General features: G+C 39.2%; 1 protein-coding gene across 3 annotated transcripts in view; it reads left to right on the top strand.

Annotated features, from left to right (window-relative positions):
- The window catches only part of GRM5 (glutamate metabotropic receptor 5), a 583635-nt gene extending 568561 nt beyond the window's left edge, over positions 1-15074 (top strand). For all 3 annotated transcript variants that reach the window (XM_055123882.1, XM_055123880.1, XM_055123881.1), the window contains one exon: positions 10773-15074. In XM_055123882.1, coding sequence (XP_054979857.1) covers positions 10773-11499 — 727 coding nt within the window. In that variant the 3' untranslated portion in view covers positions 11500-15074. The remainder of the gene's footprint in view (positions 1-10772) is intronic.
- Positions 15075-24322: the final 9248 nt, after the last annotated feature.

Genomic DNA, 24322 nt, shown 5'->3' with positions numbered 1-24322 from the left:
TATATTCCTAATTACCTATGTGTTCACCCTTACAATAAATAATTGCTCTAATGAGATTCTACCTAGTTAATTAAATTAGAAAGTTTCATACACCTGTGAAAGCATAATACAAAACAGTAAGAAGAGTACGTGGATCACATGGCTTACTTCCTTCTCCCTCCTCCCCCCTCCTCTTCCCCTCCCCTCTCTCCCTCCCCTCTGTCATCTCCCCTCCATCCTCTCCCCTGTCCCCCTCAATGGCCCCCATCCCATGATATTATGGTTGTCTTTTCAAAAATCAATTCAGGAGGGGGATAGAGCAATAGCACAGCGAATAGGGCCTTGCACTCGGCCAACCTGGGTTTGATCCCCAGCATTCTATATGGTCCCTAGAGCACTGCCAGGCGTAATTTCTGAGTGCAGAGCTAGGAGGAACCCCTGTGCATCTCCAGGTGTGATCCAAAGAAACAAAACAAAACAAAAAAACTCAATCCAGGAAAAGTAAGTAATATTAAATCTAGTGATAAATAATTAATTTACTATAAATGCATGTTCCTATAGTTACCAACAAAAAAGCCAATATTTACAGACCAGAGAGAGAAGACAGGGCTTAAAGTTTTTGCCTTGCTAATGGTTCATCCTAGGAATTGGGTGATTTCTCTTAAGTGTGCAATATAAGAACATGTAATTGATGAACGGACAAAATAAAATTTAAAACCACTAGTGAACTCTGATACTAAAATTAAAGTTATATGAGGAAAAGGATGTGAGGGGAGAAGGTGGTTGAGGGGAAAGATATTTCATGCCAGGAAAAGATTTAAACAGTAATAAATAAATAAATAAATAAGTTAAGGAAAAATGAAAGTCACCTTATTTTATTCTCTACTGCACACAAGTCCTTATTAAAACCAAAGCTTTATCATCCATATGGGCATGAGATTGTCAATTTTCTAAAGATTTAGGAGGACATAAAGTATTTCCCATGTAAAAATATACATACACAAATATTTTGGAGGAATAAGTGTACATGAAGAGAAAGCAGTAGATTGCAGGTGTAAGTCAAAAGTATTAATCAGAAACAACTACTATTTTACATCAGTATTGATCTAATTAATTTCTAAGGGGACAGAAAAAGGAGAGATCAAGTCAGGATCCAAAATGATTGGCACACTGAGGCCTGCAATAGGGTACGGAGGGAATGGCTTTTGCCTAGCATGCGGCCAAACTGGCCAAACATGTGAGACCCCCATACAGTCTCTCAAGTCTCCAGGAGTGACCCGGAGCACAGAGCTAGGAGTAAGACCTGATCAACACAATGACGCCAAACCCAACCAAACCAAAACAAAAGATTGACATAAATAAGGTAATAGTATACAGATTAATTTTAAATTGCTTTTGTAAAAAACTAAAGCTCGCCGAGGGGCGAGTGCACTTGCGGGCTCTCCGGGCGGCTCTGTCTCACCGCCCGCGTTCGGTGCCCTGGAACCGCGGTGTGTGGGCTAGATCGGGACAGCCGGTGGTCAAGGACAGGTGAAGGAAGAACGAGGACCAAGCTAGTTGCTGATTAGTTACCGTTTATTCAATCTTTCATCTTTCTCATCTCCTGCACTCCCAGCTCCGGCCTCTCTCTGGATCAACTCCCGCTTCTTTCTGGCCTCTCTGTCTCCTCCTCCTTCTCTCTCCCACCTTGCCTTCTAGGCTACACCCAGCCAGGTAGCAAAATCAGCATAAGAAAGCCCTTCCTGAGGGCAGGGCACTCCAAAGCCCTTCCTCACTCTTAAGGTTTTTTTCTTTTCCTTAGTCCAGGAATTTATTAACATCTTAATACTAGTTATTTTTGTATGGACATAGCAAGGGATACATTGAGGCTTGCAAGGCAGCTCTCCTGGCAACATCTTGCCACAAGCTCAGACCACAGCACTCAGGCCAGATTAATCATTCCTCACCCTAGCAGGGTCCAAATCTGATTATCACTGTTTGGATCATGACAGCATTTGTCCATGATCAAGCTCTTAACTTATAGTTAAGCATTAGGCACTTCAGCCAGGCCCATCTCGATGCCAGGGTAGCAAACAACTCACCGCTTGCCCTGGGTCCTTCTTGTCCCACATCCAGACCGTGCTTTGGGGGTGCTAGGAAGTAAGGGCAGCTGAGGCTTAGGTCAAGAGAACAGATGCCCTGGAGGGAAATATCATGTAGAATCAAATGACTCCCAGGTTACAAAAGCATAGCATTTGTTAAGTCTTCCTGTGTCCATACAAAAAGGACTTGCTCTGAATAAACTATGCAAAGGACTCAAGGAGAAGAGAAAAACATTATTTACAAGTCAACAGAACACTAAGAAAGAAGCTACAAATAAACAAAGAGAAATAGGAGCACTGTAACAGGAGTAACCCAATAAACCTAAACCTAAACTACCTAGAGCTATGTTATCCTACAGTTTTAATAATGTAAGGGTATATTTCCTTTTATTAAAGCATAATTATATAAAATATCCGTTTTATATATGAAACTTTATATATGTATAGTGAAGTTAGTACTATAATAAAATTAATCAACATTCATACTATACACAGTTACAACTCTTTCTATGATGAAAAATTTTAAAACTTAGGCTCCTGAAGCTTTCAAATACACCATACAATATTGCTAAACTCAATCACCACACGTTGCCTTGTATCCCCAAGATTTATTTTTCTTTTAACTGGAAGCTTTTTCCTTACCTTCTGATCACCTGCATACATTTTTCCCAAATTCCACCACCTGACTCTCAACCAGTTTGCTCTCTTTCTATACAATTTTTTGCTAATTATGTATTTAAGATCATATGACATGTCTTCTTGTCTAACACTTCACCTGGCATGATTCCCTCAAGTCCATCCATGTTATCACAGATGACGATATTTTCTTTTTTATGGTTGAACAATATTCTACTGTGAGTGAGTGCATATTCACACACATACCACATTTTCTTTATCTACTCATCCCTAGAAGAAAATAAAAGTAACCAAAACTTGTTATCATTTTCATAATTGTCATTCAAACATGTGAAGTGATATCATTGTAGTCTTGATTTGCATTTCCTGATGATTACTATTGTTGAACAAATTTTTATGTGTCTGTTATGTCTTTTGAGGGGAAAATGTCCAGAGATGAAATGTTTTTCTCTATGCTTTCACTTACCAGTGGTCATTTATGTTTATAAATCTTGAGTACTATAACGAATGCTTCAGTGAATATGAAAATGTGAATACATTTTGCATGCCCATCAACAGTGAAAAAACTCCTACTTTCTCTGCCTACTCATAAATTTTTATGCTTTTTCAAGTTTCAAACACATCAGACTTAAGAAATATGCTCAACTGAGTGTTTTTACTCTCTAAAGGAATCACTTGTCTAAACAGAAGTAGTTTTATTTCTTTATTTTTTTTGGAAACATGAAAAACTATAAGGTCAGGCCCTGGGGTTCAACTCTGCAACATCCAGGGCAATGTTAATAGAGACCTTTGGAATGTACTAGTGGATCATTTTGTGGGCACAAACTTAAGCATAAATACTTTTAGGATGCTCCATCTCAAATATCTTGCCATTCTACTTACAGAGATCAATCTGAATGGTGGCGATTGAATCTGAATTTAAGACCAGATCTCGGGCATGGTTTTGCCTTTTAATTGACTCTGTAATTTCATTTCCTACCTCTCAGTTTTGCATCTAAAGTATAGGTTAATGACATTTGCTTATATCAAGCATTCAAGGTATTATAGTCACCTTTGTTTCCCTAATACTTATACCCCACACATCCTGTAAAAAGAATCACATGAAGCATAAGAAATAGACTTCTCTTGGTCGTATTCCAGGTGTAGTGCAGGAAACAACTTGTATATAACTAATTAAAAGCATCACTTGATAAGGGCTTTTAGACAGCCATTGCAAAGGTCAAATATAATTGGTAAAATTGTCATGTGGAGTGTAGAGTTCTGTTCAAATAGGAACTATTATAGAATTCTATTTTTGTCATAAATTCCAATTTTATGTTCTTTCAAAGTTTAAATCAAGTTGGAATCTTTCACAAAATTTTCCTGGCTGTAGTAGCTTAGAAACACATATGGTATTTTTTATCACTGTATTACTGTATCACTGTCATCCCATTGTTCATCGATTTGCTCGAGCAGGCATCAGTAATGTCTCCCTTGTGAGACTTGTTGTTACTGTTTTTGGCATATTGAATATGCCACGGGTTACTTGCAAGGCTATGCCGTGCGGATGGGATACTCTTGGTAGCTTGCTGGGCTCTCCGAGAGGGACGGAGGAATCAAACCTGGAGCTACCACTCCAGCCCATTTTTTATCACTATTTACTAAATAGCAATCAGGATTTTTATAGTAATATAGTGAGTTCTGAAAAAAAAATTCCTGTTTTTAAAAAAAAAAAAACAATTTTTAACTTCAGTTGAAATATTAAAGCCTAGAAATTAAATTTCAATGTGAGATTTATTCAGAATGAATACTATTTAGTCCCTGATCAAGAGAAACAGTTAAGGGGGCTGGGATGATAGTACAGTGGGTAGGGCATTTGTCCTGCACGCAGCCAACCCGGGTTCAATTCCCAGCATACCATATAGTCTCCCGAGCACTGCCAGGAGTAATTCCAGAGTGCACGAGCCAGGAGTAACCCCTGTGCATAATCTTATTACACCTCTCTTCTAGCTACCCTTTAAATCATGAGAGATTTATTTACCAAGAAGATATACTTGTTTATGCTGATGGTCTTGAAACATTCTGAGAACCTTATTTCTCACCTGTTGTTAATAAAATTCTGAACAAGTTCTGAGATGTGTTCACATCCACTTAATGTGAACACAAAATTTCTAAAATCTCTCTTTTGTTTTTTTAATATGTGGTCCACATGTGGCAGTGCTCAGGCCTCACTGCTGCTCTATGCTTGGGGATCACTCAGGAATCAGTAATCATGCTGGGGAGGCCAAGGGGACTATTTGGGATGCAAGGGACTGAACCAAGACTGGCTATGTGTGAGGTAAGCACCCTTACCTCTGCACCATCTTTCCAGTCCCCAACTTTGTTTCCTTTCTTTTGGTCTTGGGGTCATAGGCAATGATGCTCAAGACTTACTCCTGGCTCTGTGCTCATAAATCACTTCTGGTTGGGCTCAGGACACTGTTTATGGTGCTGGGGAGAAAACTGGTTTGGGTATCAAGGCAACTGTCCCTTCTCTGTACTATCTCTTTAGCTCTTCACTGACTATTTTAGTGGTCAGACTCTCTGTTTATTAACAATTATTTTCTGGCAGTATTTTGCCATGGTAGGATGTTCCAATAAATTCCACCTGGTTTTGGCAAATGAACAGAAAAACTAGGAGAGGTCATTGAGCTAATATTAAAAATAAAAATAATGTATTCGAATAAATAGGTTATGGCCCATGTGAAAGACAAGAAAAGGGAAAATAAATCTTAGAACTAAAGTAGAAATAAAGTAGAAAGTGTCACTTTGGCAAGCTACAAATTTTTTTAAAAGACTAAAAGTAACTCAAAACTCCAGCCCTCAAATAAGAGTAGTGAAATGCTGGAATTTTCTTCCCTGGAAATAAAAAGCAAATTGTCATCAAAGAGAATATTCTAACTATTTTTGTCAAAAGAAATAGCTATTTTTATGGAAAAAGAACTAATCAAGTGTCTGGAAAAAGCAAAATGTTTTGAGATTATTTTCATGATGAATTGTTGGCTGGCTTCTCCTCCTTCCAAATAGCAAACTGGCTGTTCCCTCTCTTTCTTCCACTTCTCTTTCGTACTTCTTTTCTAATGCCGAGGCATTCACTGGGGAAAGTAAAAAGTTCCCTCCTCTTTCTTATCTCAGACTCCTAGAACAAACATAATCCTGATGCTTTAACAGGTGGAGGCACTTACCTTGCACACAGATGAACCCCATTTCAGTAGCCAATCACATCCACTAATGAACCCGAGCACAAAGCTAGGTGTAAGCCTAAACACAGCACAGTGTGGCCCCAGTACTCCTCCCCAAATAAACGTTTTAGAAATCTTATTCTAGCTAAGAAGTATCAGTAGTGTATTTTACCTTGGCTGACTGGGAGGTTACATGTGATAAGCAGCGCCTCACAGAGACCAGAGAGGTAGGACTAGGGGTTATGGCAGATGCTTTGCATCCAGCCCAGTTCCACCCTCACACCACATGTCCACTGAGCATGGACAGGGAGCAGCTCATCATCCTTGATCCTCTCATGGGACCACTGTCAGCCAGTTGACACAATCCCCCAGGCCTTCTAAGCACACTTGGGAGTTGCCCCAAAACAAATAAAGCTCCTCCTTGCAGAGGGTGTGAGCTTCGTACAGCAGACTCATGTGTATCACCCTTCTTGCTCCTCCTAGAAATCAAGTAAGGGTGGCAGGGGAAATTATTTTTGAGTGCCTTGCCTGGTGCCCAAAGAGGTCAGGAGCAGGATGCATTCTGGTCTCTTTCACCATCCACATGCCTCCATCAGCTCTCAGGACTGAATAATTTCACTAAAGCATACTTGTGAATGACAAAAAAGGATCAACACTGCCTGGTGAGGTTTGTGATAGACATCAAAATCTGTAATTTTATACTTAGATGACAAAACATTCGTATAAACTGAGTACTATGGATTATAGTGAGTTGTAAAAGAAGATGGATCCCTAAAAACATGAATACAGAATTTCACAAATTATTATAAAACTTAATTAAGTTTTACAATAATTTTTGACGCCCCCAAATTCAGTATCAGTTACTTAATTTTTTTGAACTTTTGGGCCACATCCAGTGGTACTCGGGGCTTACTACTGGCTCTGTTCTCAAGGATTACTCCGGGAGGGCTCCGAAGACCAAATGAGAGGCAAGTGTCCTACCTGCTGTTCCTGTCACACTGGCCCACTCTGATTCTCTAAGGGAGGCACTCTCGGTGATGCTGTCATTCTCAGTGATGCTAAGGGGACCATATGTGGTGCTACTGATGGAACTAGCTGTATGCAAGGCACTGCCTCAATCTCTGTACTATTCCTATTATCTCCACTATGATTTTTTATTAAATGTTTTTATTCACTCTATTAGTTTACAAAAAAATTATTCCTGCTCACCTACTATATTCTAGGCAATTTATTGTGTACTGAAGCTACAACAGGAACAACACGTCTGTCTGAGCCTTCACACATCCCAACCAACAGAGATGTTGGACACACACACAACAAACAGCCTCACAGACCTGACAGGGCTGTGAGATATGACCTAGTCAGAACTTAGTCAAGACTCAGGAAAGCTCCCTTCACACACACACACACACACACACACACACACACACACACACACACACACACACATACTCTTTCACACACACACATCACCACCACCACAACAACAGCCAACAACAACTACTTCTACTATAAATAATTTAAGTAAAATTCTATTCAAATGACAAGTATTTAGGCAAAAAAGAAAAATTAAGAGAAGTGGAATATGAAGGTTGTAGAATAGATGTAATTATCTAAGAAGGTTTCTTGTTTGTTTGCTTTTTGGGCCACACCCACCTATGCTCAGGGTGTACCTCTGGTTTTGCACTCAGGAATCACTCCTCGCGTGCTTGGGGAGCTGTATGAGGTGCTAGGGATCAAACCCAGGTGGGCTGCATGCAAGGCAAGCACCCTACTGGCTGTACCATCACTCTGGCCCTGGCAGCTTAATATGATAATAGGATGCAGCTCAATCAAACTGCATCGCATTTTGTAATGGTATGTTAATAAAGATAATAAAGATAAATATACAAGTTTTCTTGCTTCAACACATATTCTACTTTGCACTGATTCTCTGTTCCTCAAATCAAAGTTCAAAAGAGCTCTGAACACTTTTCTTCTGTAACAATCACAAGAAGTACAATAACTAACATCCTTAGAAACTGTTTTACTGGACTTGTTCACCACATTGTGGGATTTAATCATCACAACAGCCCAGTGCAATGAAATATACTGTTTATGATTAAGGCTTAAAGAGATGGTCTTTCCGAGCTCTAGGATAGCAGATCCAGAATTTGAAGACAGAGTTTAGGTTTCTTTGTCCATTGCACTTTCCTGGACACAGATCACGTTGAGAAATACTGGTCATCCTGCACGCCCATTATATACTTAGTAAGATTCTCCTGTATGCCACTGGACAGTGAAGTCCCCATCTTCATGGACACTATAGTTGACTAATCCACAGGCATAACTCACTGACCTTGTGTTTTTATTCTCTAAGTGCTCTCATTTATCTCACAACCAAGGAAATACTGTTCCTCTCTGACCCTGCTTCCCTATTGTCCTAGTGTCCATCTCCATGGTTATGCAGTTGGCCTGTTGGTCTCTCACTCCCACAACTCTGTGTGGACTGTGTGTGCAAAGCCGTAGCCATAACAGATGCCAGTACTCTGTGCAGCTTGCCGTCCTCTTACGATAGCTTTCTACTCACACATTCACCCATTCATTCAAGGTTTGTTTGTTTGTTTTGCTGTTGTTTTCTGGATGTGGCTCTATGAGATTCCAAAGACTACTGATACCCAAAGTTGTGTTTCATCAAAACTTCCACGTTAAGAATGAAAGCTTCTCTAGTTTCCTAAAGTTCATTCGAATAATTCCAGTTCTACTTGTAGTATGTAGCTCCGTATTAGAGGCAACCTCAGAAATTTAAGAAACTATCCCTCCTTGCAGACATACAAATTATCCAACTGGTAGGATAAAAAGGAATAGTTCGCAAGCATATTCCTCATCAAAAATCCATAGTCTAGTTCATTTCTTCAGTGGCATGCTACTACAAAAGTCAGTGGGCACTTGAGAAGAATACAAGTGATGCACTGAAAATACCTGAGGTGAATGGTCAGGCTAATGCAAGATGCAATAATAAATTCTGAAGGTCTCCACGATATGAAAGATTATGCAGTGAGGTATATGTAGGAAACCTGGAGGTAATATTTTATCCATTGTAGGAAGAATGGGAGTGGGACACAGCTCATGTATTATAAATGATACCAGGTACAATACATTAGGGGTGAGACATAGTACACAGGGTAAAGTGCTTGCCTTGCATCTTAATGACCCAGAATCAAATCTCTGACTCCACATATGGTTTCTCAAGCAATTCCATGGGGTCACTCTTGAGCAAAGAGCCAGAAATAGACCCTGCAATGGTTGGTACAACCCCGAAACTACCATAAACAATACATTAAGTAGACTATGCAGAAAGAGAAAGACTACAAAATTGCAATGGTTCAAATGACAAAATGAGAAGCCACATGAAAAAGAGGCAGAAACCATGTTCCAGCAGCGGCAGAAACAGTGGCCTTATGGTCCACAAGGTAGAGTGAATCCGCCAGTTATCACCGAGCAGCCCCAGTGTGGATGGCGACCCTACCAGTCACCCTACTTCAGCAAAGAGGCCCAGAAAGCAAAGAGAATGCAGAAAGTCCAGCTTCCTTTAGTCTCTGGGTTTAAATACCAGCTTCAGAATCTAAAAGGCAGAGGTAGAGTGCCTATAAAATGCACACTTCCTATAACCCAGTTCAGACTATCGGATCTCCTGGGGTGAAGCCTGGGGCATTTGGCAGATCCTGCAGAGGAGCCTGAGCACAGGGTTATTGATGGGGTAAGGCCAAGGATGTGTCAGGGCTAGTATTAGCTTCAGATTAGTGTAGTGTAGTGTCTTACTTTACTTAGTTTACATTAGTAGCCCAATGGGTTTGCCAACATCTTCTTGTACATAGACTGACCAAACACCTAGAACAGAGCTGTGTGGGCATAGCACACCTCTGCTCAGTACAGAGATCTTGAATTGCTGTGCCATGGGCAATCACACCAGTCTCTTCATATTACAACCTGGAAATCTGGAGATTCCCCCCCCCATATGTGAAGTTATTAGAATGCCATTTCAAAGGCTGCTGTGTCCATTTTCACTTGTGAGAAGAGTAGAGTTCAGCATTGAGCTACCAATTAAGTCTTAATCAGCATTGTTTGCAGACTCAAAAATAGACAAAAATGGACTGCTTTAGGAACAGAATAAAGGAAGGGAGGCCCTAGGAAATCTTGTTAGACAACATTCATCAAGATCCTACTTTGAGGGCAATCTGCTAGTTGCCAAATACAGACACTCCACACTGCCCCTTAGAATCCTTATTTAAGTTTATAGGTCTAAAAAAATTGAATAAAATAAGAGGAATTTCTGTAGAAATGGAAACGTCTTAGTTAATTAGAAATTCATATACGTATTCATAGAACTTATATTTTTCCAGCAGATAAACCAGACTAAGTAAAGCCCATGTTCAAAGTCAGGATTTCTGACGGAAACCCCTAGTCAAACAGAACAACCATCAGCCTGCAGCATAAGCACTGAGCTTGGAGTCACCCTAGTCGGTAACCAGTGCCCACCGCTCCTTCCTGATAAGCGGGTGCGTGGGCTGGCACCCTTCCCTCGTTCCAATTCCTCCTTCCAGATGCTGCCGACTTCCGAGAGCCTGGTCTCGGCCGGGTCACTGCTGCCTGACCACAGCACTGACAGGCGGCAGAGGCCCTCGGAGTGGGCCCCCGTGCTGGACACTCTCCTCCCGACTCCCGCTCATTTTGTTTACCCGTGACGCGACCGGCTAAAGTACAATCAGATCCGACGGACACAGCAGCCAGGCGTCCTCTCGCAGCCTGTCCAGCCGCAGGAGTCCCGGGCGCGCGCGTCCCCAGCCCCGGCCGCGCCGTCGGGCCGCGCTGAGCCCCGTGTCCTTTCTCTTCGCAGCTCCAACGGGAAGTCGGTCACCTGGGCCCAGAGCGAGCGCAGCAGCCGGGGGCAGCACCTGTGGCAGCGGCTGTCGGTGCACATCAGCAAGAAGGAGAACCCCAACCAGACGGCCGTCATCAAGCCGTTCCCGCAGAGCGCGGGGCCCGGGGGCGCGGGGCCGGGGGATGCGGGGACCGGGGGCGCGGGGGGAGCGGGGCCCGGGGGCGCGGGCGGCGCGGGGGGCGCGGGGTCCGGGGCCCTGGGGGGCGCGGGGGGCGCGGGGGGCGCGGGGGGCGCGGGGGGCGCGGGCCCGGCCGTCGGGGACGCGGAGCCCGGCCGGCCGCGCTCGCCGTCGCCGCTGAGCGCGCTGGCTGGCCGCACGGACGAGGACGCGCCGTCGCTGCCGTCGTCGCAGGGGTCCCTGCTGGAGCAGATCAGCAGCGTGGTGAGCCGCTTCACGGCCAACATCAGCGAGCTCAACTCCATGATGCTGCCGCCCGGCTGCGCGCGGCCGGGCGCCCTGACCACGCTGGCCGACGTGCAGCCCGCGCCGCCCGCGCCCGCGCGCGCCGAGCTGGAGGAGCTGGTGGCGCTCACGCCGCCGTCCCCGTTCCGCGACTCGGCGGGCTCGGGCGGCAGCGCCCCCGGCTCCCCCGTGTCCGAGTCGGCGCTCTGCGTCGCCGCGTCCCCCAAGTACGACGCGCTGGTGGTCCGCGACTACTCGCAGAGCTCGTCGTCGCTGTGACCGCCGGCGGCGGCCCCCGCGGGCGGGACGCGACCCCCGGCGCGGGGCGGCGGAGCCGCGCCCTGTAACATAGCCCGGCCCGTCCCCGTCCCTCCCTCGGGCGAGCCGCTCTCCAACATGAATGTACATTTTCTAACGAACGCCGACCTGGGACCAAACGCTGCCCCCCGCTCCCGGTCCTCCCCTCCCTCGCCCTCCCGCCCCGCCCCTCCCCACTCCTCCCGCGTCCCCGCGGACGCCCCGCTTCTGTCCTTGGAAGGCCTGGACAGCCTCGGCCCAGCGCCCGGGCCGGGATGGGCGAGGACCGCCTCGCTGATACAGAGTAGAGCTTCTAGGAGACACGTTCCTCTCCAGCCGGTGTGGAATCCTCTTCCGAAAGCCTGCATTCCACCTAGTAATTTCAGTTCACCTCCATTAACCAAGAAAACCAGTGGAAGATTTCTTGACTATTTCACCGTGTTGCCAATCAATACTGGAGTAGCAAAAAATAATAATAATAATAATAATAATATTTTCTGGAATACCTGTTTTGTAATTCCCTCACTGGGGTGCATTCTGTAGCTGGAAATTCTCTTTATAATAACAATAATAATTCTTGAGCTCCAGCTTAGCTCTCTTTCGTAAAATGTGGCCACTCTTCCTTATAAATGCCGTTCCTTTAGCATTGCCAGCTAAAATGCAAAATTATGCATTTGGGTTTCTTCTTTTCTCTGAGAACCTATTCTTTTCAAGTTCCACCATTGAAAGAATGGTTCATAGATCCATTTTAGACATTGCCACATCGGAGGGACTATTGTTCAGAAAATTAACTATCTTAATACGCTAGACATTCTAAACTGTCAGCCAGTTTAGCAGAGATTTAGCTATGCCAGTGACCAGAGATTTTAACTCTTCTTGGCTGTGTGAACTGGGCAGCTATGAACAAGGACAAATGTAGATTTTTTAAAGCAATACAGGATACTAAAACAAGAATCTTGATGAACAGAAACACGCGATCTTTCTTAGTTATTCCAAGAGGCAAAGCAATGATTAGTGTTTTCCTTTTACAATAATTATTAATGTGGTTTTACTTAGTTCATACTGTCGCTTTTGAAACTGCAGAAAAGAGATGGAAAGTTATAGTAGTACTTTGATAGGACATTAGTGATGTAGAATTCATAGCTCAAAGACCTGCACCCACTGTCATATTTTCTTCCTCCCATTACAACTATCCTCAGGTGCCAAATGTTCTTGAGTTTTAAATAAGGATAGTAATAAAAGGAGGAGGCAACCTATAAATTTAAAGTTCAGTTGACCCAGCCTTATACTAAAGATAGCCTTATGTAAAATATTTGCTATGAGGCAGAAGCTTATTTTTGGCAGAGAGAAAAATAAAATCTTTTCCTTTTGTTTAATATCCTTATTTTGATAGGTATTTTAAATTTCACATTTATTTAAAAATAAGCTGAGAGATAATTTATCATTCTCCACTTTTAAAAGTTATAGTAAATATATTTCCTGATCTTCCTTTTATATTTGTTCTAATATTTCAAATCGCATCTTCCCAAATAGTTAAAGCTAATAATTTACCAAAATGCACATTGTTTAAAAATAAAATTTCCCATGTCAAATTTGAAAATAAGACAATCAGAATGCACCTAACCCAAATATTAGAGTAAAACTCTTGAAACAGAGATAAGATAACTAACTGCTATGGTTTTGTCACAAACAAATGTCAGCCTCTACTTGAAAAACAAATGTAAATACTTTTAAATATTAATATTCTTCGATCCTCACCAAAAGGGTGGCATTCACCTGGGGATTGATTGTTGATTTCTTAGGCATTGAGCTTTTTTAAGTCTGTTCTACTAAGTTTTAAAAATTTGTTTCATAAAACCCTTCTGCTGATTTTTATTTTATTCTCAACTTCCGTAAGTTTGGCTGTGTTGACCAATAGAACACTTAAAATACTTTCTTCGTTATAAAACACCTTCTTTTTCTAATTTTTAGTAATCTGTTTCTTTGAAAAAGACACTACTTTATGAGATGATTCATTAGAAATTAAAACAATGCAAGTAATTTGCTATGTAATATTCCATATGAAAGTATAACCAGCTGTAATAAGAAAAATAATTTATCTGATTAGAATGGAATAATGTGTATTTTACTTTGTATTTCTATTTGCCACGTCATTCAGTATATTGTATAATACATGATATTATTAATTATGCATTCTTGGGGTATTTTATTTGGGAATGATGCTAACTTTGTCTCTTTGCCAATTCTGATATCAGGTTCCACGTAATAAATCTACAATACATAGAGAATTGACTTCATTCTAAGACTAGGATATGAACTTCACAAATCATTTGGGTACCTGTTATCATTGAATTTTTCATGAGAACAATCTTTTTCCTGGTGCCCAGGGATAATTCAGTTGGAACCAGCAGGAAAGTACAATAAAATACTAAGGTTCATGAAAGTGACCCTAAAAATCAGTTTGGTCAAAGGATGAAGAAGAAGAAGAGACCCATCTGGGTGAAGTTATACAGAATACGTAAGTAGTTAGCATTCTGCTTGGGTAAAGCAGATCATAACTGATCTGGGAAGAACTGACTCTGATTGAGGGGTAGGAACAAAAAGGGCATATGGGAAGGAAAATCACACAAAAGGTGACAAAGTTGAAAAAAGCAAATCTTGAATGTGCTAACCCTAGAGAGCAACAGTCTTCCCGGTCTACTGCTGTTATTAGTAAGCAATCAGAAAGGTCAGAAACGTTTTCACTGTAAATGAACTGTTTAATGGCTTTGCTGCAATTTTGCAATTCCAAACCAGGAATTAAATACTTTTTAAGAAAATAAAATATTTCCTATGCTAGTCTCCCGGCAAAATGTACATGCTTTTGGAGACTTCAAAGGCATTATCTGAGTTCACATTTATCTACAGCTAACCTCAAGTTGTCAGAATCTCTATAGTTACCATTTGCAATTTTATACTGTGAAAAATTACAGATCAGTGAAAATCACAAGAGTAAATCAGAAATCACCTAAAAGAGGGTCTGAGGCCTGGGAGAGTCTCTGTCTGTTGAAGATGAGGCATGTATAAAAACGAAGCTGAATTTCACTGATCTTCCCAATGTGAACAAATATACTATGTATATTGTGTGTATTTCTAGAATTCAATGGCAGCTGCTGGTGGTGTTTGCATTTAGAAATCTATATAGAATATAGATATTATAGAAAGATGGTGCCAATCCTAAAGAGTTTTGTGGGCTACAAGTGCTTGTACTTACTTTTTTCTGCACTTATAACGAATTTGATTTCAAAATTGTGTGTATATTTGTTCTTTTTCTGTTGTTGCAGCTTGTACTATTAAAACAATAGATAACATTAAATTATTTTGAAGTGAATTGCAAATGATTGTTTTCATAAAATTTAACATTTTTAACAGCATTGTTTTGCTTTGTACTTGTATAAATGTGTTTTACTTTGGTATTTTAAAATACAATTGCCTGTTTCTCAGTTGTCTAAATCATGTTATGGTTGGTGTTTGTGAAATCAGTTACCTTTTGAAAAATATTAAAAAAAAAGACTCAAGATTCTTTCCCTTAAGTGTTTAAAATGTTCTTTTAATGGTTTTTCTAAGACCCGGAGCTATACTATTAACTCATCTTAAATTCACAATGACCCACACATTTGAATTATGTTAACAGTGACCAGTTGAATTATTGACAATTGATTAAAATTAAAATGTGAAAGAACCACAAACCAACCTGAAATGTTGTCCCCAAAGACAAACACCATTTTGAAATGTAAGTACTTTTACTTGAAACAAATAAACAAAAAAATCATGCAAGAAAACAGACATTGATTTTGATAACTGGAAATAAAAACACAAATTATTTAATTCCACAGCTGTGTTAATAGCAATAATATTACAAAGCAATATGAAATTATGTGTGTATATATACATATATGTGTATATATAAACATTATATAGATATTCAACTTTTAAGTCAATCTATATATGTATCAGTTTGTATGTATATGTTTGTTTTTATGTGTCTGAACATATAAATGTATTTTTGAGTTAAAAATGGCAATTTACTTTGAACAATTCTTAAGAAAACGTATACTCTCCTATCACAAATTAGCCTAAAATTAAATCTAGAATGTAGGCTAAATTTTTGTTATAAGGATGAGAAACAATGTAGATTTTTAAATTTAATTTTCTCTACTTCTATGTTGCATTGTTATACATGTATATAAGATATATAAATATATCTTATACATGTGTGAATTGATACAAATACGTTTGGTCTAAAAAGAGAAAACTTTTTTGTGCTGAACCTCTCTCTTCAGTGTCTTCTATTATGAATTAATACTCGTGGACATATAATTATGCAAATTAAGTTAGGATTAGATAGCTAGATCACTTATTTGAAATTACATGCTAAAGACCAAGAGTTTCATAAGACTCCTAGAACTGTGAAAATCTAGTCAAAACCAGCTGATTGCAATAGAATATTCCTGAGTTAAAAGTCAGGACTATATGAGGTTAGATGCATTGCCTATTCTGTAATTGAGTTCTAATTTCTTTAAGTTTTGAGGTGAATTACAATAACCTATGAAATACTTTTATCTGTATCATCCCTGATACATGGTCAATCTTCAAAATATAGGATCTATTGTTGATTAAAATTATTATTCAAGTAAAATCTAGCAGATATCTTAATCTTAGGTCCAATATTATTTGAGGAACTATAACCATTTTGTTCGATTTAAGGACATAGAATTAGGGAAGAAACCTATGAAGATTGGGACTCATATGCAGCCTGAGAAATGTCTGTCAGGGATAACTTAAAAAACTTCACCTAAACACCCATTGTAAGAGAAAAATGCTTTTGGTTCTTTTCTTTTTGTTGTCATTGTTTATTTGTTTGTTTGTTTGTTTGTTTGTTTGTGGGCAATACCCTGCTAAGCTCTGAGCTTACTCCAGGCTCTGCACTCAGGGATTACTCCTCGAGAGACTCAGGGGCCTTGTACGCAGTGCCAGGATAGAACAAGTTTGCTCCACGTAAGGCAAGCACCTTGCCTGCTGTTTCATCACTCCAGCCTCCAAAATGTTTTTCCTCCAAGTAGTAGTCCACTACTAAAAATGAAATACTGTTCATTTTTTAAATACTGTTCATTCATTGTTATACAATAAATGAATGATTCATTTTTAAAGAAATAATTCTCAGATATTTGGTTTTTATGCTAGCTATCAAGCTATCTATGTTAAAAGAATTATTCCAACAAAATTTTCACATTAAAAACTTAAGTTCCTACATTTTATTCTAAAGATATTTCAAAATAAAGAACCATTTATCACATTACATTTATCACATTACTATACTTTTAAAAAAAATATTTGAGTGAATTATCTCCATTAATTAATTCTTTATACTCAGCTACTCTGGCCATTTCTCAACTATTAAGCTGAAAATCATTGTAAGAAAATTTAGTTTAAACTTCGTAACTATAAATATCGTAAATGAGCTTTTACTGTGAATCTAAAGTATTGATTTTTGCCAGGATATTTAAGTATTTATGAAGCCATATAATTTTTTTATTGAATCACTGTGGATTACACAGTTGCAAAGCTGTTCATGATCAAGTTTTAGTCATACAATGTTCCAACACCCATCCCTTCCACCAGTGCACATTTTCCACCACCAGTGTCCCCAGTCCCCAGTTTCCCTTCTATCCTGCCTCTATGGCAGGCACTTTTCTTCTCTCTCTCTCCCTCTCTCCCTCCCTCCCTCCCTCCCTCTCTCTCTCTCTCTCTCTCTCTCTCTCTCTCTCTTTCTCTTTCTCTTTCTCTCTCACTTGGCATATGATTTATATGGACATTTACTAAAAAGAGACTTTGTGATATATATGTCTATATTTGTATCTAAATATAGACATAAATATCAGACACATTTAGCTTATTTACATATAGCTTACATTTTTTACTTATTGGCATAAAATAAAGCTTTTCATAACTATTATGTTTCTATGAGATAAATGCTGTATAATAAATACACAATAATATGCCCATGGAAATCACATAATTTATTAAATAGGCTTTTCTAACCACTAAATAATAAGTGTTCCATAAACCAAAAGGTTTTTATTTTTAAAAGTGTGTAAAACATAGTAACTATAATCTTCCATCAGAACTTGCCATTTGTAAAATAATTTATGCATAAACTCTGAAAGCCATTTTCCCCCATGGCAGCCCATCTCAGAGTAGCTTTCATGAAATACATTTTGGAAACTATAAAATTTATAATTTTCACACAATTTTTCTTTCAGTCTTGAAACTTAATCACTGCTCCCATGATTTCTTTTAGTACTGGGTGAGGGCTTCCCAAGCAGTGATCGGGGAATGGCTCCTGGGACCCGTCCTGCAAGACTCAGCCCAGTGGCCAGGCAGCTCAGAGCTAGAGCCCATGGATGGAGTGCTGCTTGGGGCTGGTGGGACAGAAGCTACCAGAGTCACCCCATGGTGCTCTCAACCTCCAGGATCATGCCCAGTAATACTAGAGAGGAAAAACACTGGGAATCAAACTTGGGCAGGCACACTCAAGGCATGCATGCTAACCCTATGCCATCCCTCATGCCCTCCCTTCGACTCCCCATGATGACAGCTCAGAGAATTAGGACAGAAAACTTGCACTGATACTGGTATAACATTATATCCAGAGTGGTCTAACAGGACCATGGAAGTCTTGCTTAGTTTTATTGCTTGCTTTCCCCCAGTTTTCTTATTCCTCTGAACTTCAGCAGATGCTAAGGTCAGGATTTTTTTTTTACTCTTGTTATTTGTTTGTCATATGTTGGATAGCTTCTTAAAGTCCTAGGGTTTCATATGAAAAATACATTATTTTTAATATATATATATATATTGCATTTTTCATGTGAAAAAATACATTAAAAATACAGTATTAGCAGATGTGGAACAGCCAATGGGCTAAATTCTAAGAACAGCAGTAGACTATAGGAATACAACACAGAAGCTATGTTAGGAACTTAATGGTGTTTTTTCTAATATATCTTCAAAAAAAAAAAGCAAAACTATATGAGCACATATATGGCAGATATGGGCACATGCATGACATATCTACTCCTGTAGTTACTTTCCTGTGTGTTAAGGTGCTGCTCCCTGTCACATATTTTTTCTAAAGTGTTCAGATCACATCATTGGTCCTTATACATGATCCTCTTTATAAAAGAGATATTAACTACCCTAAATATATACAGAGAGAGAACTTTTTCTGGAAAATTGAGTACCTGTAAACCAGGATAATTCAGTAACAATTTCAATAATACCTCCAAACTAGTTTTATCCATACATTATAAGGGGAAGCCAATGGGTATATTTTATTCCTATTTGCATATTATTTTTTAATAAAGCAAATTAAATCCAAGAAATAAGAGGGACTGAGATATATTGTCTACAAGTAGACAAAGTAGGAATCAGGACCCGAAGAACAATGCTATTGAATATTAGGCCATCAAATATAGAAAAACGTAGACATAAATTAAAAGAAGAGGTACATAGAGAGGAATTATTCAGTGTTAAGTAACATGATTTGCTGAACCAATAGCATCAGTTAACCCATTCCTGGTGTATTTAAAATTTAGACCAGCAAATGACAATGTTCTTTGCCTTAATTACAATAAATAATCATGACATGATGTATTATGAAAATAGTAAAAAAATACATACAAAATTCATATAGAAAAATGGTAGGTTTTTTATTCCATTAGAAATAATTTCTCTTAAGGTTAATATCTGAACTCATGAATCAAAAAACACAGAGTAAGTGTAATGGATACAAGCACTGTCTGTCTGTCTTCCCATTGTTCATCGATTTGCTCAAGCAGGCACCAGTACTGTCTCCATTGTGAGACTTTTTGTTACTGTTTTTGGCATATTGAATATGCCACAGGTAGCTTGCCAGGCTCTGCCGTGTGGGTGGGATACTCTCGGTGGCTTACCAGGCTCTCCAAGAGAGATGGAGGAATCAAACCCTGGTCGGCTACATGCAAGGCAAATGTCCTAGCTCTACTCACAATGCCCCTGCCTCTGGGAAGAAGCTTCTCCCTTGGGGAGAAGTGGAGATAAAGACTTATTGGTAGCTAAAATATTAATCCAAAGGGCCTGGAGAAATATCTCTGGCCCCAGGCTCCTGGGCTTCTGTGGGGAACAGCTATGAAGTAAGCTGGTGCTGGGAGTAGGAGATCCCCACCCCCAGTTTTACTTTGGGATATTTGTGGCTGGCCCTAAATATCCTCTTACACAACATATGGGCACAAGAGCTAAAGAACACTCCTTCTGTATTACCCAAGGTCAGTAGAAATGAGGGCTAGGAGGACGGGCCCATGGTTGGAACCTTGTCACAAGTGAAGGAGAGAGGACAGTTAATATAGAGAAGGGACCATTATGTCAATGATAGTTGGAAATGATCACTCTGGACAAAAACTGAGTGCTGAAAACAGGTAAAGGGATATACATGAAAACCTTCAAGTACCTGTACTGCAAACCATAATGTCCAAAATGAAAGGAGAGAGAGAAATAGAGAGGGGCAGGGAGAGGGAGAGAGAAAGAGAGAATGCGTGCCACAGAGGCAGGCAAATAGATACAAAAACAGATCCAAATCTCCTTCACCTTTCAGAAGACACACCTGTACTTCATTGATAAATATAGGTTCAAGATAAAATATTTCAAAGCAATCATAGAAGCAAATGATAGCCTTGAAAAGACAGGCCTGGTTATACTCAGACAAAATATGGTGCAAACTGCAAATAGTAATAATAGAAAAGGATAAATATTATATTGTTAGGAGCTAAATATGGACATTATGAGAACTTGTCAGCATTTATGTGTTGAATGAAAGGATGTAAAAATTTATAAAGCAACTGTGAATAAATCTAAAGAGAGGTATACCAACACAATAGCAGAATGATATTTTGATCACCCAGCCTCAAGATTGAATAGCCCATAGAAAGCAAACAGAAGAATAAATAAGAAAACAATCAATAAAGAAACAATAAGGAAAAATCAACAGTAAAACTACTATGTTATATAAAAAAGTGTAAGACCTAGGATAAGTAGACATTTATAGTGCTCTCCACCCAAAGAAGCCAAATACACATTCTCCTCCATTGTCAATTGTTCTGTTCTCCAAGAAGAAAGCATGCTGGAACACTAAGTAACTCTCAGTGAAGTCAAGAAGACTAAAATGTTCTTCTCAGATATCTTGCCAATTATGACACTTATGAAGATAGAAATTCACAATAAAAGTAAAATTTGGAGTAATGAAACCATTTAAATTATATGATAACAGGCTAATGTGTAAAGAAAGAATTTTAAAAGATGCATAGAAAATGAAAGATAGTACAGGGGTTAATGCAATCCCTTGCAAAATGGTCAACCCCATTTCTAACTCTAGCATCACATGGTCCCTGGAGTACTCCTGGGTGTGGTCATGTATGTGATCCTGAGCACAGCTAGTTATAGTCCTGAAGACCCCTGAAGACTGGTGAGTATGGCCATAGGATACCTGGAAGCGAAGAATAATTAAAACACAAGATATCTGAACATATGGAATACAAAAATAGCAGCACTAAGAGAAACATTTATAGTGATACAGGCTCAAACAATATAACTCTATCTTAAGGAACTGAAAAATAATAACAAATTACACAAAATGTTATGGAAGGAAGAAAATAGAAAAGTTATAACATAAATAAAATATCAGTGAAATCAAGAGTTAGTTTATTGAAAGAATAAGCAAGAATAATAACCTTTAGTTAGATTCAGATAGAGAAAGAATGTTCAAATAAGATAGGAAGTGAACAGGAGAAGCCTTAAGAAAAACAAAGGCCATAGAAACTACTATGAACAAATATATGCCAATAAATTAGAATACTTAGTAGAAACGAATCAAATTCTTAAATCATATGGTCTCCCAATATTGGATCTGAAAGAAATAGAAAACATGAACAGATCAAACGACAACTTAGGACACTGAAGCAGTAATTAAAAGCCTCACCCGAAACATTGCCAGGTTCACATGGGTTTGTTAAAGAGTCCTATCAAACTTTCAGTGGGGATCTACTACCTATTCCTCTTACTATCTTCTAAACATTTGAGGAAACCAGAAATTCTTTCAGTTTCTATGAGATCTGATATTAAAAATATACTGACACACACAGATACACATACAATACAGAAGATACACACAATTCAATACACATAATTCTTGATGAGCATCGATTTTAGGTATCTGAAGCTCAATAAGCTCAATAAGACCTTAGCAAGCCTTGTTCAACAAGACATTTAAAAGGTAGTATATCATGTCCTAGTGTGATTTGTTCCAAGAGAAAGAATGTTTTTAACATATGCAAAAATTAATGTGATGTATCATATTAAGAAAAAGAAAGCTAATTCGAACTATATTATACAATTAGAATTGTGAATCTAGAGAAAACTTCCACAATATTCAACATCTAATGATAATTACATGTTCAAAAAAAGGTTGGAGATGAAGAGACAGATGAGTATCTTTTGTATACACAAGACACTAGACTTAATCTCTGGCACTGCATGCCACTTCCTGTCCCTAGGTTTGCTAGTGGTCCCCAGAAATCCTAAGGAAAAGACTATGAGAAGCATTACAGTTTCTGATATCAAAATAAACTCTATAGGATCATTTTGCCACAAAACTAACACAGGCACTTAAACAACAGAATATAATTGACAGCCCAGACTTAAGGTTTCAGATGTGTGTATGGTCAATTTGAAACAAACAAAACACAGTGAGGAAAAAATGGAGAAAGAGTAAAAATGATGTTGGGGAACTGCTTGGCCACATTCAAATAACTGAAATTGAACCAGTAGCTCACATCAGGCACAAAATTAAACTCAAAATACACTGACATAGATGTTAGCTCTAAATTGGTAACATAGAATAAAACAGAGCCATATTTTTTATTACATTGGTTTCAGGAGTGTCTTTAGTGAGTCCTTGTTTTGGACGTGGAATACAAAAGCAAAGCAAAACAAATAGGATTACATAAAACTTTAAAAAAAAAACCTGTACTGCAAAGGAAGCCATAGCTAAAATACAGACATCTTACTTAATAGGAGTAAATATATACAAACCCTTCATCTGATAATGGGATAATAGTCAATATTGAAATTCGTCAGACAAAAGAACGGGACCCCTCTCTCTGACTTCTGGAAACACCGGTAGCCACACGCACCTCCCACGGCTGGAGCCAGGTTTACACCCACCAGCCCCACTCTACCGATTCAGGACTAAATCTCAAATGAGATGCAAGACAAGCAGCTCCAATTCCCGGAAATAGCAGTTTCCTGCTGAAAATCCCAACTCTCGCCTGAGAGGTGGGCCCGCTCACAACCTGCCCTGCCAACCCCAGACAGGGTATACACGCCTCACTTCTGCAGCCATGTTCAGGCTCAGTTCCACTACTTCATTTATACTCTCTGCAGATACACTAAAAAATAAGAATTTGGTACCCCAGTGTCTAGGCTGAGAACTCTGGAGTCTTCTCAAAGTTAGGGTTCGGAGCCTCCTCCCAATCTCCCAACTCCACAGCCACACCCACCTGCTGTATCTGCCACGTGGCAACTCGTTGTCCTGGGCTCTAGGTCCCAAAGTCTCTGCACCATGCAGCCAAATTCATGGCCAAGGAACTCCTGAAGTTCCTCAATAATGAAATTCCACTAGGAGTACAACGAATTAGATGGGTAACACAGAAGCCAACTAAATTCAGCAACACAACACAATACGACAAACAAAAATAACACAGAAGGCTCAACCATCTACAACTTAGTAAATAATTAGATAAAAACTGACCAACCCTATGGTGAGCTATAACAATTCTAGCATATTTTCTTTTATTGGAGTTTTTGATAATCCTTTTAGCCATTTAGTTGTAACAAACAATATAAAATAAATTATTGTGTGCATGCAAAGGGTGCAGATTTGGGGGTGTTTGGAAAATGGGGTCGGTGGAGGGGTCACTTTGGTAATTGGATTGTTGTTTGAACATTGAAAACCTATAACAACTGAATTATGAACAACTTTATAAACCATAGTGTTTAAATAAAATATTTTACTAAATAAAAAATAAAATAATAAATATGATATGAAACCTGAAGAAGAAGAAGTAACTGGATGCTTACCAGCCACTTACCTTTGACTTTTTTATCAATATTTTATTTTATATGTTATGTGTAGTGTTCTACTAAGCTTCAACTGAACAAAACCAAAGTTTTTAAATATATCTGTGATAATGAATGACTTGTGCTTAATAAAATAGTGCATATAGGAGAACAGAAAAACAAAATGTGGAACCAGAGCAATAGCAGGGGAGTAGGGGCTTGCCTTGCACACAGTCAACCAAGGTTGAATCTCTGAAAACCCACATGGTCCCTCCCCAATACCCCACTATGAATTTTCCCCAAAAACAGAGCTACAGAGCTACGAGTAAGCCATAGGCATTGTCATTTATAGGCCCCAAAGAAAAACAAAGTAAATCAGGAAGCAATAACAATTTTTAAAAATGGGAAGAACAGATGAGTAGACACTGCTGTTTGTTCAGGGAAAACAGACAAGTGGCCAATATGCATAATACATAATATTCAACATCCCTAATTATCAGAGAAATACAAATCAAAATGACAATGAGATATTATTTCACATCCAGAAGAATGACTTTTATCAAAACAAAAAACGATAGCAACAAAACAGACATAGTCAATGCAGGCAGTGAAGTGGAAA

The sequence above is a fragment of the Sorex araneus genome, chromosome 1 (assembly GCF_027595985.1).
Source record: "Sorex araneus isolate mSorAra2 chromosome 1, mSorAra2.pri, whole genome shotgun sequence".
In the NCBI taxonomy this organism is placed as follows: domain Eukaryota; kingdom Metazoa; phylum Chordata; class Mammalia; order Eulipotyphla; family Soricidae; genus Sorex; species Sorex araneus.
The sequence above is the reverse complement of the archived record's forward strand: the minus strand, read 5'-3'. Positions and strand labels throughout refer to the sequence as shown.